Source organism: Mus musculus, chromosome 1 (genome assembly GCF_000001635.26).
Source record: "Mus musculus strain C57BL/6J chromosome 1, GRCm38.p6 C57BL/6J".
NCBI lineage: Eukaryota > Metazoa > Chordata > Mammalia > Rodentia > Muridae > Mus > Mus musculus.
This window is the reverse complement of record NC_000067.6, coordinates 11,961,793-11,977,191: the sequence shown is the minus strand read 5'-3', so window position 1 is coordinate 11,977,191 and position 15,399 is coordinate 11,961,793. Positions and strand designations below refer to the sequence as shown.

Here is a 15,399-nt window from a genome sequence, read left to right as displayed (position 1 = left end):
CCCTTTTCCGGTCCTACATTTTGTAAATTTCCATTTCCCTGATTGTACTCAAACTTCAGCCCTCACCATTTCTACTCACCCATTATGCCATGGAAAAGCTCATTCACTTATGTACAAACTGGGGCGGGGTTTAGTCCACACTAGACTCCGTTTTGTTTGCAGCAGTAGGTTTTCCATTAGAATCTGTCCTTACGTTTTACTTACGGTCTGGCTTGGTCTATCTTCCATGATGCATACAGTAATATCCATGCTTACTTCCTGGTGCATGTGATTCTTGAGATTCATGTGGAATATAAGGCACGTTGGCAAATGGAAAGCCAAGTTTGAATATGTCATTATTGAAGGAAAACATGGCTTTCAGATAAACACATTTTTGTGACATATTTTAAACCAAAAATTTTTAACAAGAAAAAAAAATTAAATCCTCAGTTGAATCATTTTTGAAACTCCTTTTCATAATCTCAATCTCTGTCTCTCCATCTCTCTGTCTCTCCATCTCTCTGTCTCTCCATCTGTCTCTCTGTCTCTCTGTCTGTCTCTGTCTCTCTGTCTCTCTGTCTCTGTCTCTCTCTCTATCTGTCTCTGTCTCTGCCTCTCTCTCTATCTGTCTCTGTCTCTGCCTCTCTCTCTCTCTCTCTCTCTCTCTCTCTCTCTCTCTCTCAACAGGGTTTCGCTGAGTAACCCTAGCTGTCATGGAACTCGCTCTGTACATCAGGCTGGCTTCAAACTCACAGAGATCCACCTGCCTCTGCCTGCTAAGTGCTGGGATCAAATGTGTGTGCCACCACTGCCTGGCATCTGATCCTATAATCCCAATCTCCTACTTTCTGGCTTTTTGCTTAAAAATTGTTTTCCAAGCTGTTATAATTTGCATAAAAATGTCCCCACTCCAAGATTTGTAGGGTTCCCAATTACATTTCCATAAGTAAGGTTTTAGAGAAGCAATTGGCTCTTAAGTTCTCAGACCTTTATCAGTGGGGTGATCTATTTATGAAAGGACAGTTAATGGGTTATCGGAACACAGTGGAACTTAAAAGGTGGACCTGACTGGAGGAAGTGGGTCACTGAAAGGTATATGTTGCTCCTGCCTGTCACTCTCTATGCTTCTGGGCCTTCTTGAAGTAAGTTATCTCATGTCACATATTCCTTCTGCCATGAAAATCTGCTTCACTACAGGCAAAGAAGCTAGTAGACCATGCTCTGAAACCTCCAAAAACATGGACCAAAATAAAACCTTCTCCTTTAGGTTGATGGTACTCAGTCACGTTGTCACCTCCAAGAACAGCAACTGATACATAACCTTTAATTTATTGCCATCTATAAAAATACTTATTACTAAAATTAGTTTCATCATACAAGAAAAAAATGTAAGAAAATTTATTACATCATTTCTAATGTCTGTATTTATATTTTAAACATGACTTAATTCAGAAGTCAGAAACTGCTTGTTTATTCCTTAGCTATGGTCGAGTCTTTAACAATTGTTTCTTTTACAGTTATACAGAGTTGTATAATTTAGCCTTAATTCATTAAAGCCCACCAAAAAAAACTTGTATTAAGACAAATAAGATAAAATATAGCAGATATAGTCAATAGATTGACTGATATCAATTCATTTAGAATAAGTACAAAGCACATTCCAAAAGTAAGGTGTAGCTCAATAATTGCATACATAATCAAGTGATTTTTCCTTGCAAGTGTCCTGAGGGCATGCATTTCATTATTCATTAGTTTGCTTTACTGAAGTAACATACCCATCATATTTAAATAGGAATAGGTAATATAATCAAATCGGGGCAGTTGTGGGGGATAAATTTCTTCCTGATGCAAAGAGGTTAACACTAAGCAGTCAACTGCTGCACAGGACTAATGTGGCACATGTGGGCAAGTATAATGTGTATTAATCCAAAATATGAGCTATTATTATAAAAATAGAAGTAGAAAACCCTAGCTAAATTAAAATCCAGAAAATTTTAAGCACTATTTTAATAACTACATATAAAGTAACATAAACCCAAGACACTGAGCAGATCAAAGAGTATCAAATCCCATAGACAACAGACTGCTGTGCCTGAATTAGTGTTCTTGTACTATACATTAGTGCACACCCTACTTACAAGAGTTCTTGTTTATTATTGACATTAGGAAAATGACATTTCTTTAGATATTACATTTAGTACATCAAATTAGGACAATAAGTAAGGATTCAGTCAGCTATAATATTCTTAAGGACCACTTGCAACTTCCTTTGCCGGTTTCACAGACAGACCTGTAGAGGAATAAAAAATAAAAATAAAATGCATTCAACAGTGCATGGATAGAACTGCATATCCAAAGGAGAGATTGAAACTTTAGTGCTCTCTTCTACTCTGAATGTATTTCTGCCATGGCAATGATCTTGCTGTGCACTTATCTTACCTTCATTAGCCAGATTAGGCCCGTGTTTTTAATAGTACATAAATGTTGGTATCTAAATAAAATCCTAATCAGAATGTTATTTTATATTTTTTTGCTTTGTGTCATAATTATATCTAATATGTCTGGTTTACCAATTAAGCAATAAATACTTTGGAAGAAGATTATCAATCTTCCTGCTCACAGGGCTTAGAGGAATACTTTGCATACTGGAAAATTCTCAATAAAGTTTTATTTAATGAGAGAGGAGAAACAAAGGGAGGAAGGATGGCAGAGCAGGAAGAGGGGACTCCAACTGTCTATGCCTATTTCTTCTTTACCTATAATTCATTATTTACTCCAATCAACCCCAGCTAACTCCCATGTTTGACTAATTCCTATCACCCGTGAATATCACCCTTGATTATGCCCCATGTGTCTGGTGCATGCACATATCCTAATGATACTTAATAGTCTGTACTTTGTCAAGATAATTGTCCATTATATATCCTGTCCATGTTTTTCTTTTCTTCTGTATGTTCCTTGGTTGTAAACTATACTATTTGTCATGTGACCCACAATTGTGATGATGAGCTATTTTTCTGGCCCACTTCAAAATCCATTTATTAATATGAATCACCAAAATGACAGTGTTTCTAGGAACTCTGGGATTGAAGAGCAGTATACCTATAAAACTTGTAAAGAACATTTGAAAGACAGAAAAATAAAAGGTTGTAGACCTAGTAGTAGAGTCATTCTATGGAATAGAAATGCAAATGGACAGAACCACAATGAAGACATTTGCAAGGGCTCAGAGACAGGAGCAAAAAAAGACAGTTTTTTATTCTCACCACATTTTCAAACAAAAGATTATAATTATTTTTATAATTTATATAATATCTGTTCATTATGGAATTATTTTAAAGAAACAAAAGTAATTATCATATTGCTAAAATATAACATTAATGACATTTTTTTTGTTTGTAACCATCCAGGTTATTTTCAATAAATATAAATTTGCTGTGTATATGCCTATAACTTATACATGACAAAAATTAATTTATATTTAATATTTCATTCTATGACTTGATTTTTTAAAAAAAAAATATCGGGACAAAACTTCTACATTAGAATCACAATGTAATTGTATATATAAATGTATGTGTATGTGTGTATGAATGTGTATATTTATATATCTGATGTTTCCTAACAAAGTCATAGTTATCTAGTATAAAATGTGTATAATTTTAAAATTAACTTCTGTTGTTGGAAACTAGATTGTTTCAACTTTTATATGCTTTCCACATTTACTATAAAATTATTTCCAGGTTTTATAGTATAACATTTTTTAATTTTATTTAAAACATATGGAGAGAAATATACTATTATTAATGCTATATAAAATGTACTGATGGTATTTTCTTGAAAGGATTTCCTAATATGGAATTTGCAGGTTAATACATGGGTAGGGTGGAAACTAAATGAGCAACCATTGGAGACTTCAGCCATGGGAGAGCTCCCCTTCCTAGGTCCACAGTGACCCTGTCTAGCCACATGTAGAAGGTATTGAGAGAAGAGGTCATCCATGGGTGAGGAGAGGGTTGAACTATTCCAAAGTTCTTTGAAGCTTTGATAATTGTGACTTACTCGATACCAAGGAAAACAAAACTCACTGGTTCTCTCTGAAATATCTGAAAAGATATATCTGAACATCTTATCTTTATAAAAAATCTGAGATATATAGATAGCTTCATGCATGCAGTATTTTTTGTTCTGAAACTCCAGGAGATAATCAATGACATTGTAGAGTCTAGCAGAGTTGGGAAGTATGTTTTCAGCTTTTATCTATCTAGACTCTAGATCTAGAGTCTAGAAGTTAGTTATTGTCCTAGGACAGTAAATTGAGGGAGCAGGAGAGAAGGGGATAGAAAGAAATGAACATAATGATTAGACACAAACGTTTTCCTCATGGGGTCTTAAACAACATGCATTTTAAACAATGTGAACAGTGAGTAGTTACAGAGAATACACAAGATTACCTGCTGTTGATAATAAATGCCTGTAGCATGTAGATTTTAAAAACTATCCAAGCTGACTGTCCCTAGCCTGGTGCATAGCCCGAGACCAAGACCACATGTTTCTCCTAGCCAACGCCTCTTCCACAAATGCCAGCTCTGACTCTCTAGAGCTCAGAGATCTCTTGCCAGTTCCAAAACCCGTGGCCCGCTGGGAGCACTCTCTCACCAGCCCATGCTCAGCTGTGGTTACTTCTCCCCTGGTTCTCAGTCCTTTGCCCAATCTTCCTGTTCCAAAGGCTGGCTGAATGCTTTCTGCCCCAGCTAAGTTCTTTCCCTTCTGCCCACCTAAACAAACTGCGAATGGAAAACACTAGACAATCTTAGTTTAAACTCAACAAATTTTATCTATCATCTTAAACTCATCAACTATTCTGCTGGAAATCTTCTGGTGGCAGAGGTCGCCACCAGGTCTAACAGTTCCCGGTCTACATCTTGCCTCCTCTTGCTTCCCACCTCTCTATAAAAAAGAGCCATTTCTTCCTCCATCATCCCCCTTCCTCTCTCAGACTGGAAAGCCCACCTCCTCTTTCTTGCCCAGCTTTGGCTTCTTGTCATCTTTATTAGCCAATCAGTAAATTAGGGGAAAATTCACCTACAAATTCCCTGAGCAAACATACCTGAATAGATCAGGGTAGGACAGGACGAGCATGGCACACAGAGAAGATCAGCAGAACCTGTGAAATTGAAAGAGAAGGGGTAATACACTGGATCTAGACCAAAAATTCAATTCTCTGCTGCCTTCACCCATTTCTCGAGAGAACTGGTCACAATGACGTTCAAACATGCAGTGCACTCTGAACAGAACGCCAGCTGCATGTTGACTGTGTAGCAGTGTGTAAGTTGTCATGCTACAACCCAGTCACTTGCAATTTCAAAATCATGTTGGTTTTTAAATAAAGTCTAAAGAAAAATGTCTTTCTATGTCATATTCTGGGAATATATGTAAACACTAGGAACACTCTCATCTAGATTACAGTCACAATTCTGAGGCTCAGTGTGAGTTTGACAGAGGGCAACTGAATAACTATATGTACCATATAATGATGCTACAAAATGGACAAAATTTCACTATCCTGACACATGTGGCAGTGTATATGAACTAATAAACCATATTTATAGCAAGGAATATACAATATTGTATTGTCAGTGGAATCCCTCTAGACAGAAGAGTAGACTGTGAGTTATCTCTAAAGGAAGGGCAAAGTAGTGCCTACTGGCATGACAGGATATATTATCTTATTTCAAAAAAGTGGAAAAAAGGGGAATAAGTAAAAATCAGACAGTAAAAGCAAATTTTAAAAGACAAATGTACATGTCTTAAAGAATAACAAAATGGAAAAAAGTTACTAAAAATTCCTACCTTGCTCTAGGAATACTTGTCCGGTGTTACTATAGATGAGCTATAATTTTCTACAATGCTCAAGACTTTTGGACAGTGTTATAGTATATCTGCTTTATAAAGGGTTAAAAGGCACAGCTGTGTAAATAGAGACATAGAAGTGCTTCAACAAAAGAAATTAACTTGACATTCATCAAAACTATTCAGAAACATTTTTTCATATCATCCAATTGCAAAGAACTCGATTAAGGGATATGGTGATAAGCCAATGGGCAAAATACTTGCTGTACAATCATAAGCAGCAGAGTTTGGATTCTCAGCACCCGTGTAAAAGCCAGATGGGCAAAATGGCTGACCTTAATAATCCTAGCCCAGCACATGGGGGATAATGGTAGGAGATTCCTAGGTAAACTTGCTTTTTAAATGAGCTGAATCCATGAACTGTGTATTTGAGTGAGAGACTGCCTCGAAGGCTAAGGTGAGAGTGACAAAAAAATGTTACTCTTGGTTTCCACACAGAAGCTTATATGTGCACATGTATCCACACATACATGTGTACCCATACACATATGAAAAATACATGCTCATAAGACATATTTATATGTGAAATAAAAAGAATTTTATTAAGTATGTGTTGACAAATGCTGCTTCAACTAGAGTGCAGAGGACATTGTTCTGTTCTATCAGGTTGCATCACTCATCAGTGAATTTATGCTTTCAACAGACTAGAGTCATATGTGTGACCATAAGCAAGTTAACATTTCTTATCATTTGCAAAAAATGGCAATGAGCAAAACATCTCTGTAGCATCATTGAGGAATAGGTATGGAGCATTTTTATAGTTTTTAAATTCAATTGACTTGGAGGTATAAAAGGCATTTGGACTGAAAATGAGAGTTGTATCAGAAGTGGAGACTGAGCAATAATGGGTAAAGTGGTATATTTTAGAAATCTTCCATATTGTATAGTTCAGACAAATTCATGTTATATTCATGTTTGGATACCTGACATTATTAGAGATGCTGAGAAGTAATTATTCGATTTCTCATTAAATTTATTAACTAGACATGTTAAGTGTCAAGGCACAGGAATCTATTAAGTAAATATGTAAATATTTAATGAATACTTACAATATAACATAGGAGAATAAAGTTTTTCCTAAAAGGCTAATTTTTTTAAATAGATAAAAGCAATGATTGAGGCACAAAGTCATCTATAAAAGGTAGAAACTTGAAAGGATCATTTTAACTGCTAACAATGGATATTTTTCTATGTCCTAGTATAAAAGAGAATGTCACAGTTAATTTATGTCTCAGAATCCAAAGAAAAGCCATGTTGTCTTTGTTTTGAATAATGTTTAATTATACTAAAGATGATATAGAGTTCTGAGATATTTAGTCAACATGTCAAAATAAGGCATTTTGAAGGAATTTGACAGCATGTTGTGAACAGTTGTTCCACTTTTAATAGCTCACTATGAGACTGAAGACATGCCTGATGTAATTGCTAAGCAATATTTATTTTATTCTTTCAAATATCTAATTTTTATGTTTATCATATATGCCTCCCTTAATTTTCTGGATGACTTTGCTCGTAGATAATAGTTTGGAACACAATGTAAATATAATGAAATCAAGTTGAAGTTTCTATTAAAACCAGATTTCTTGCCCAAATGTATTAGCATCTCTGTTTCTTTCTCCGTTGGTTCCTCATATTTTCTTGTGTTTTCCCTATGCTACACTGCAAAGTGGAATGATTTCTTTCTTATGCTATGTATGTGCTTATTTTTACACCTATAGTGCTTTAGCTCCTGTTATGATTTGAATGTGAAATGACCTTTATAGGTGCACAAGGTTGAAATTTTACCTCCTAGCTGGTGGCATGATTTAGTGGTTGTAGAATCTTGGGGACGCAAAGTACAACAGGAGGAAGTACAACGTTGGATGTGGTTCTTGATGCTTTATGTCTCACTGCACTTCCAAGGCCATGTCTGCCTACCTGCTGCCATGGTTCCCACCATGATGGTCATGGCCTCTGACCCTCTTAAACTCTATGCACCAAAACTCTTTGTTTTGTATGTTGCCTTGCTCATTGTGCTGGCTAATTTTTTTTGTCAGCTAGACACAAGTCACTGGAGAGGAAGGAGCCACAATTGAGAAACTGCCTCAATAAGACAACCATATAGGCGAGCCTGTAGAGTATTTTCTTAATTAGTATGGAAAGGTCAAGAGCACTGTGGATCGTCCTGAATGTTATAAGAAAGCAGGCTGAGTAAACCATGGAGAGCAAGTGAATAAGCAGCACCCATTTATGGCGTTTGTGCCATCTGCTGCCTTCAGGTTCCTGCTTTGTGAGTTCCTGTTGTGACTTTCTTTGATGATGAACAGTGTGATATGGAAGCAAAAGTCAAATAAACCCATTCCTTCCCAATTTACTTTGTTGTCATGGTGCTCACAGCAATAGAAACCATAACTAAGACAATCATGTGTCTTGTCAAAGACACATGATAAAAAAAATAACTGGGAACCCTGTAATGCCAATTAAAAAATACTCAATTTCACACACACACACACACACACACACCACACAAATACAGACATGAACACACTGTTAAATATTTTTTAAATAAAAAGACATAGGTGGTAAAGTAAAGAACAACATGTAGAGTAAATACTCAGAATAAATAAATGAATATTGACAGTGTATTGCAAAACAATAAAGTTGTCCCAGACTTAAAATATACAGGGAATTTCAATGTTCTCCTATTGCAACGAGACCTTTTTACCCCAATACTAACCTTTCCCCTTTTATAGTACATGAATTACATATCTAGTTCTTTGAAATCTAGATGCATGGGCCCTTAATTGTTCCATGAATTCTGTCGATACTTTTCAATTTAAACACTTATCTAAAGATTCAAAGCCAACAACAATATATGAGAAAGAACATGTGCATTTGTTTTTGTTGGTCTGGGTTATCTCTCTGAGAATGATTATTTCCAGTTCTACCTAGGAATTTTATAATTTCATTTCTCTTTATTATAGAATAATATTACATTGTATGAGTTCATCACAGTTTTCATTTTCCTTTTATCAGTTGATGGATGTACAGGCAATTCAATTTTTTACCTATTGTGAATAGAACAGCAATAAACATGATGGGCAAATATCTCTGGTAGAATATTAGGTCCTTTGGAAATATCTCTTGGAGTGCTATAGCTAGATCATCTGGTAGACTGCTACCACTATCTAGTTTTTAAAATAACACCCACACTGATTTCAAATCTGTTTTTTAAATAAATGTATCTGTTAAACACGAATACAAAATTCCTCAAAAGTGAGAGACAGAGAAAATATTTATACCACCACCAACCAAAATATAGTTGATATACAATGTCAAATGATGTGGAAATTAATGTAGAATTATTGCTAAGGATAATTAGTTGTATTTCCTTAAAAATCCCAACTTGCCATCAAAGTGTATTTCTAAACATATATAATCTGAATAACACTGAAATTTAGAAATCAAATCAAGAATTGACATAGGTGAAAAGAGAACAAATTCATTTTCATCTTAGGAGTTTTTAACACATACCTCATGGTGATGAAAACAGTACTACCTGCTCAAATAGTCAGTAAAACCATGGATATATGCTCATCAAAATCAGGAATGCCACACAGTGCACACAGACAGAAAACTATACCCAGTGAATGAGTAGTTTTCCTCGTTATTATTCAGAAACATGTTGCTTCTTCACAATGTCTCAAACTAGTCACATCCAGGATTACCCATGCAGTCTCAACACATTTCAAATGATTTAAAGCAGCCACATAAATGGATGCAATATGAAAACAGAGTTAAGTATGTAAGGAACACTTCACTTTAAACCAACAGATCTGAAATAAAGAAGGGATGAAAATGAGCAAGGACAGCTTCTCGTGCCAGAGTCATCTATCTTCTCCCAGATGTATGCTTTGTCATTGATATGCAGCCTTTTATCAGAAAGCATCTACTGACACGTAAGTTTGCAGATAATGCGGCTCAGTCATGAATGGAGGAAAACAAGACATTCACTTTGCTAGGCCCTCGGTGCTTGTGTTAATTTGATTTGTCTCTCAATTGAAGGGTGTTAGTGATGTTTGTTTAGAGAAAATACATTCAATCTCGTTATTTTTCTTAAATCTATGTGGAAATAATGAAAGGGCTATTTAATTTTAATATACTGACTGCTAAAAGCATTACCATATTTCAAAAAGTTTCTCATTTTATCCATCTGATTTGATTCATAAAATCATAGTTTTATATTTTTTAAGTATTAAATTGTTATCCACAGTGCTGGGAAAAGTTAAGAACAAGTGCTATCTGAGAGCAGTCCTCAAGGACATTTTGTATTTTTTTTTTGATGAAAGAAGACATCTGTATCTGTATCTGTATCTGTATCTGTATCTGTATCTGTATCTGTATCTGTATCTGTATCTGTATCTGTATCTGTATCTGTATCTGTATCTCTGTATCTGTATCTCTGTATCTGTATCTATCTGTATATGTATGTATCTATCTGTATCTAGATATGAAACAATTATAAAAGTTGGCAAGGGAAAAATTTTATTCTTTTGAAATTTAAATAAATGATTTAAAATGACTGTACAGCTGAGAAAAAAATTGACATGTGATGCAGAATGTTTCTGTTAGACTTCAGCTGTGTGGACAACTAGAGTCAGATCCACAGCAGATGCTCCAAAGATGGTATGAACGCTTCTTGATGGCTTTTGGGACAGGGCAAACCTTTCATGAACTGCCGAGGAAATTCTACACAGAGCTCTTACACCCTTGCTTTTACATCCTTGCTCTTAGTCTTGTTCTTGCCCTCCCTTTCTCCCTCTTTCCACGTAGTCATGGATGCTGAACATTTTTACAGGTGCTTCTCAGACATTCAGTATTCCTCAGGTGAGAATTCTTTGTTTAGATCTGAGCCCCATTTTTAATGGGGTTATTTGATTTTCTGGAGTCCATCTACTTGAGTTGTTTATAGATATTGGATATTAGTCCCCTATCTGATTTAGGATTGGTAAAGATCCTTTCAGAATATGTTGGTGGTCTTTTTGTTTTATTGACAGTGTCTTTGCCTTAGAGAAACTTTATAATTTTATGTGGTCCCCTCTGTTGATTCTTGATCTTACAGCACAAGCCATTGCTGTTCTATTCAGGAATTTTTACCCTGTGCCCATATATTCGAGACTTTTCCCCACTTTCTCCTCTATAAGTTTCACTGTCTCTGGTTTTATGTGGAATTCCTTGATCCACTTAGATTTGACTTTAGTACAAGGAGATAGGAATGGATCAATTCGCATTCTTCTACAGGATAACTGCCAGTTGTGCTAACACCATTTGTTTAAAATGCTGTCTTTTTTCCACTGGATGGTTCTAGCTCCCTTGTCAAAGAACAAGTGGCCATAGGTGTGTGGGTTCAGTTCTGGGTCTTCAATTCTATTCTGTTGTTCTACTTGTCTGTAGACATACCAGTACTATGCAGTTTTTATCACAGTTGCTCTGTAGTACAGCTTTAGGTCAGGCATGGTGATTCCTCCAGAAGTTCTTTTATCATTGAGAAGAGTTTTTGCTATACTAGGTTTTTTATTATTCCAGATGTGTAGGAAGCCGCCCTCACATTCGCCGTTGCAAGATGGCGCTGACATCCTGTGTTCTAAGTGGTAAACAAATAATCTGCGCATATGCCAAGGGTAGTTTTCCACTACATGTGCTCTGCCTTCCCCGTGACGACAACTCGGCCGATGGGCTGCAGCCAATCAGGGAGTAATACGTCCTAGGCGGAGAATAATTCTCCTTAAAGGGGATGGGGTTTCGCCATTCTCTCTCTTGTGCTCTTGCTCTGGCTCTTGCACTCTGGCTCCTAAAGATGTAAGCAATAGAGCTCTTGCTCTTGCTCTGGCTCTTGCACTCTGGCTCCTAAAGATGTAAGCAATAGAGCTCTTGCTCTGGCTCTTGCTTTTGCTCTTGCACTCTTGCTCTGGCTCTTGCTCTCTTGAGCTCTTGCGCTCTTGCGCCCTGGCTCCTAAAGATGTAAGCAATAGAGCTCTTGCTCTCTTGCTCTCTGGCTCCTGAAGATGTAAGCAATAAAGCTTTGCCGCAGAAGATTCCGGTTTGCTGCGTCTTTCCTGGCCGGTCGCGAGAACGCGTGTAAGACAGATGAATTTGCAAATTGCCCTTTCTAATTCGTTGAAGAATTGAGTTGGAATTTTGATGGGGATTGCATTGAATCTGTAGATTGCTTTTGGCAAGATAGCCATTTTTTCTATATTGATCCTGCCAATCCATGAGCATGGGAGATCTTTCCATCTTCTGAGATCTTCTTTAATTTCTTTCTTCAGAGTCTTGAAGTTTTTATCATACAGATATTTCACTTCCTTAGTTAGAGTCATGCCAAGATATTTTATATTATTGGTGACTATTTTAAAGGGGTGAAGGGTGTTGTTTCCCTAATTTCTTTCTCAACCTGTTTATCCTTTGCATAGAGAAAGGCCATTGACTTGTTTGAGTTAATTTTATATCCAGCTACTGCACTGAAGCTGTTTATCAGGTTTAGGAGTTCTCTGCTGGAATTTTTAGGGTCACTTATTTATACTATCATATCATCTGCAAAAAGAAAAAGTGATATTTTCACTTCTTCCTTTCCAATTTTTATCCCCTGGATTTCCTTTTGTTGTCGAATTGCTCTGGCAAGGACTTCAAGTACTATGTTGAATAGGTAGAGAGAAAATGGGAAGCCTTGTCTAGTCTCTGATTTTAGTGGGATTCCTTCTAGCTTCTCACCATTTACTTTGATATTGGCTACTGCTTTGCTATAGATTTCTTTTATCATGTTTAGGCATGGGCATCGATTTCCTGATGTTTCCAACACTTTTGTCATGAATGGGTGTTGGATTTTGTCAAATGCTTTCTCCGCATCTAATGAGATGATTATGTGGTTTTTTTCTTTGAGTTTGTTTATGTACTGGATTACGTTGATGGATTTCCATATATTAAACCATCTCTGCATGCCTGGAATGAAACCTGCTTGGTCAGGATGGATGATTGCTTTGATGTGTTCTTGGATTCGGTTAGCAAGAATTTTATTGAGTATTTTTGCATGGATATTCATAAGGGAAATTGGTCTGAAGTTCTCTATCTTTGTTGGGTCTTTCTGTGGTTTAGGTATCAGAGTAATTGTGGCTTCATAGAATGAATTGTGTAGAGTACCTTCTGCTTCTATTTTGTGGAATAGTTTGAGAAGAACTGGAATTAGATCTTCTTTGAAGGTCTTATAGAACTCCGCACTAAACCCATCTGGTTCTGGTGTTTTTTTGGTTGAGAGATTATTAATGACTGCTTCTATTTCTTTAGGGGATATAGGACTATTTAGATCATTAATATGATCCTGATTTTAACTTTGGTACCTGGTATCTGTCTGGAAATTTGTCCATTTTATCCAGGTTCTCCAGTTTTATTTAGTATAGCCTTTTGTAGAAGGATCTGATGGTGTTTTGAATTTCTTCAGAATCTGTTGTTATGTCTCCCTTTTCATTTCTGATTTTGGTTAATTAGGATGCTGTCTCTGTGCCCTCTAGTGAGTCTAGCTAAGGGTTTATCTATCTTGTTGATTTTTTCAAAGAACCAGCTCCTCTTTTGGTTGATTCTTTGAATAGTTCTTCTTGTTTCCACTTGTTTGGTTTTGCCCCTGAGTTTGATTATTTCCTGCTGTCTACTCCTCTTGGGTGAATTTGCTTCCTTTTGTTCTAGACCTTTTAGGTGTTTTGTCAAGCTGCTTGTTTGTGCTCTCTCTAGTTTCTTTTTGGAGGCACTCAGAGCTATGAGTTTCCCTCTTAGAAATGCTTTCATTGTGTCCCATAGGTTTGGGTACGTTGTGGCTCCATTTTCATTAAACTTTAAAAAGTCTTTAATTTCTTTCTTTATTCCTTCCTTGACCAAGGTATCATTGAGAAGAGTGTTGTTCAGTTTCCATGTGAATGTTGGCTTTCTATTATTTATGTTGTTATTGAAGATCAGCCTTAGTCCATGGTGATCTGATAGGATGCATGGGACAATTTCAATATTTTTGTATCTGTTGAGGCCTGTTTTGTGCCTAATTATATGGTCAGTTTTGGAGAAGGTACCATGAGGTGCTAAGAAGAAGGTATATCCTTTTGTTTTAGGATAAAATGTTCTGTAGATATCTGTTAGATCCATTTGTTTCATAACTTCGTTTCACTGTGTCCCTGTTTAGTTTCTGTTTCCAGGATCTGTCCATTGATGAAAGTGGTGTGTTGAAGTCTCCCACTATTATTGTGTGAGGTGCAATGTATGTTTTGAGCTTTACTAAAGTTTCTAAAATTTACTAAAGCAGACCTGGGAGACTAGCTCTCTCCTGAGTTTCAGTGGTCAGAGTACTCTATGCAGGCAAGCTCTCTACTTGCATGGAAGGTGCACAGATATCTGGCCTTCGGACCTGCCTCCTGGCAGAAGATGAAGGCCTGAAACAGGGCCTGTCCCAGAAGCTGTGCATTTCCGCCTGTCCCAGACACTGTGTAGCTTCTGTAGTTGGCACTCTCACCTACACAGTCTAGTCTCTGAGAGATCCAGGATCAGAGACGGCTCCCTCAGGTGCTCTGGCAAAGCCCTCCAAGACTATTTTCTTACACTGTTTCTTTGATTTCTCTCTATATTACTTTGTATTGTACTATGTATCAGTTTCTATTTCTCTTGTTCTCCCTGCTGATCTGAATAGGGAAGGTTTCAATATTGCATTGTATAGTTTGTTAAAGGGACTTTTTTTTTTTTTAGATTATCAAATTCTTCTTACATTTAAATAAATTGAGCTTCTTACCATAATTGATTTCATTGAATTTTTATTTTAATCTGGTAATATAATCTAACATTATGATTTGTATTACCATCAATTTGTGTAGGATTCTAAAATCTACTTGATAACCCTATTACTCATTCTCAGAATGTACATTGATTCCTTCCCTGCAGTATCTTTACTAAGTTTTAAAATCATACTTTGTTTTATAAAATGAATTAGAGGGTGTTTCTAATTCTCTAGGAGTATTTGTATAATACTCAGTGTTAAAGTAACAAAGTATCAGAAAATTTTCTGTGTAAAGTTTTTTTACTTTGCTTAAGAATTTCATAAACTCATTGGTTTTAGTAGCTGAGTAGTACTCCATTCTGTAAATGTACCACTGTGGTGCAATGGGCTATGAACAGACAGCCTGGTCTCCAGTCGAACTTAGCTCTTGAAGCCAGGTGGGACCCAGTGGGTGGTAATTTCCACCTACATGAGAGGGAAAGCATTTGATCATGTCTCCTGGACTTCTGGCTCCTGTGGAAGTTGCTGCCCCAACAGCCCCCACAGGGGAGGTCTGTGGCTATCAATCACATAGACAATGTTCCAAGCTTCTGATATTCTGGCTAGACTCCACCCCCACAGTTACTTTGCAAGAGCAAGACAGCCCAGTCCACTATAGGAGGGGCTGGTTGGCCCCTCCTTGCTCTCTTAAGCTTCCTTACTCTCTAGGTCTACTTCTCTTT

General features: G+C 36.6%; 1 protein-coding gene across 10 annotated transcripts in view; it reads right to left on the bottom strand.

Moving 5' to 3' along the window:
* Window positions 1-1,289: 1,289 nt before the first annotated feature.
* A830018L16Rik (RIKEN cDNA A830018L16 gene) overlaps window positions 1,290-15,399 on the bottom strand; it is a 562,288-nt gene continuing 548,178 nt past the window's right edge. For all 10 annotated transcript variants that reach the window (XM_030254977.1, XM_006495544.2, XM_006495540.3 and 7 more), the window contains 2 exons: window positions 5,090-5,146; window positions 1,290-2,269 (listed from right to left, as the gene is read on the bottom strand). In XM_030254977.1, the coding sequence (XP_030110837.1) occupies window positions 2,226-2,269; window positions 5,090-5,146 (101 nt within the window). In that variant the 3' untranslated portion in view covers window positions 1,290-2,225. The remainder of the gene's footprint in view (window positions 2,270-5,089; window positions 5,147-15,399) is intronic.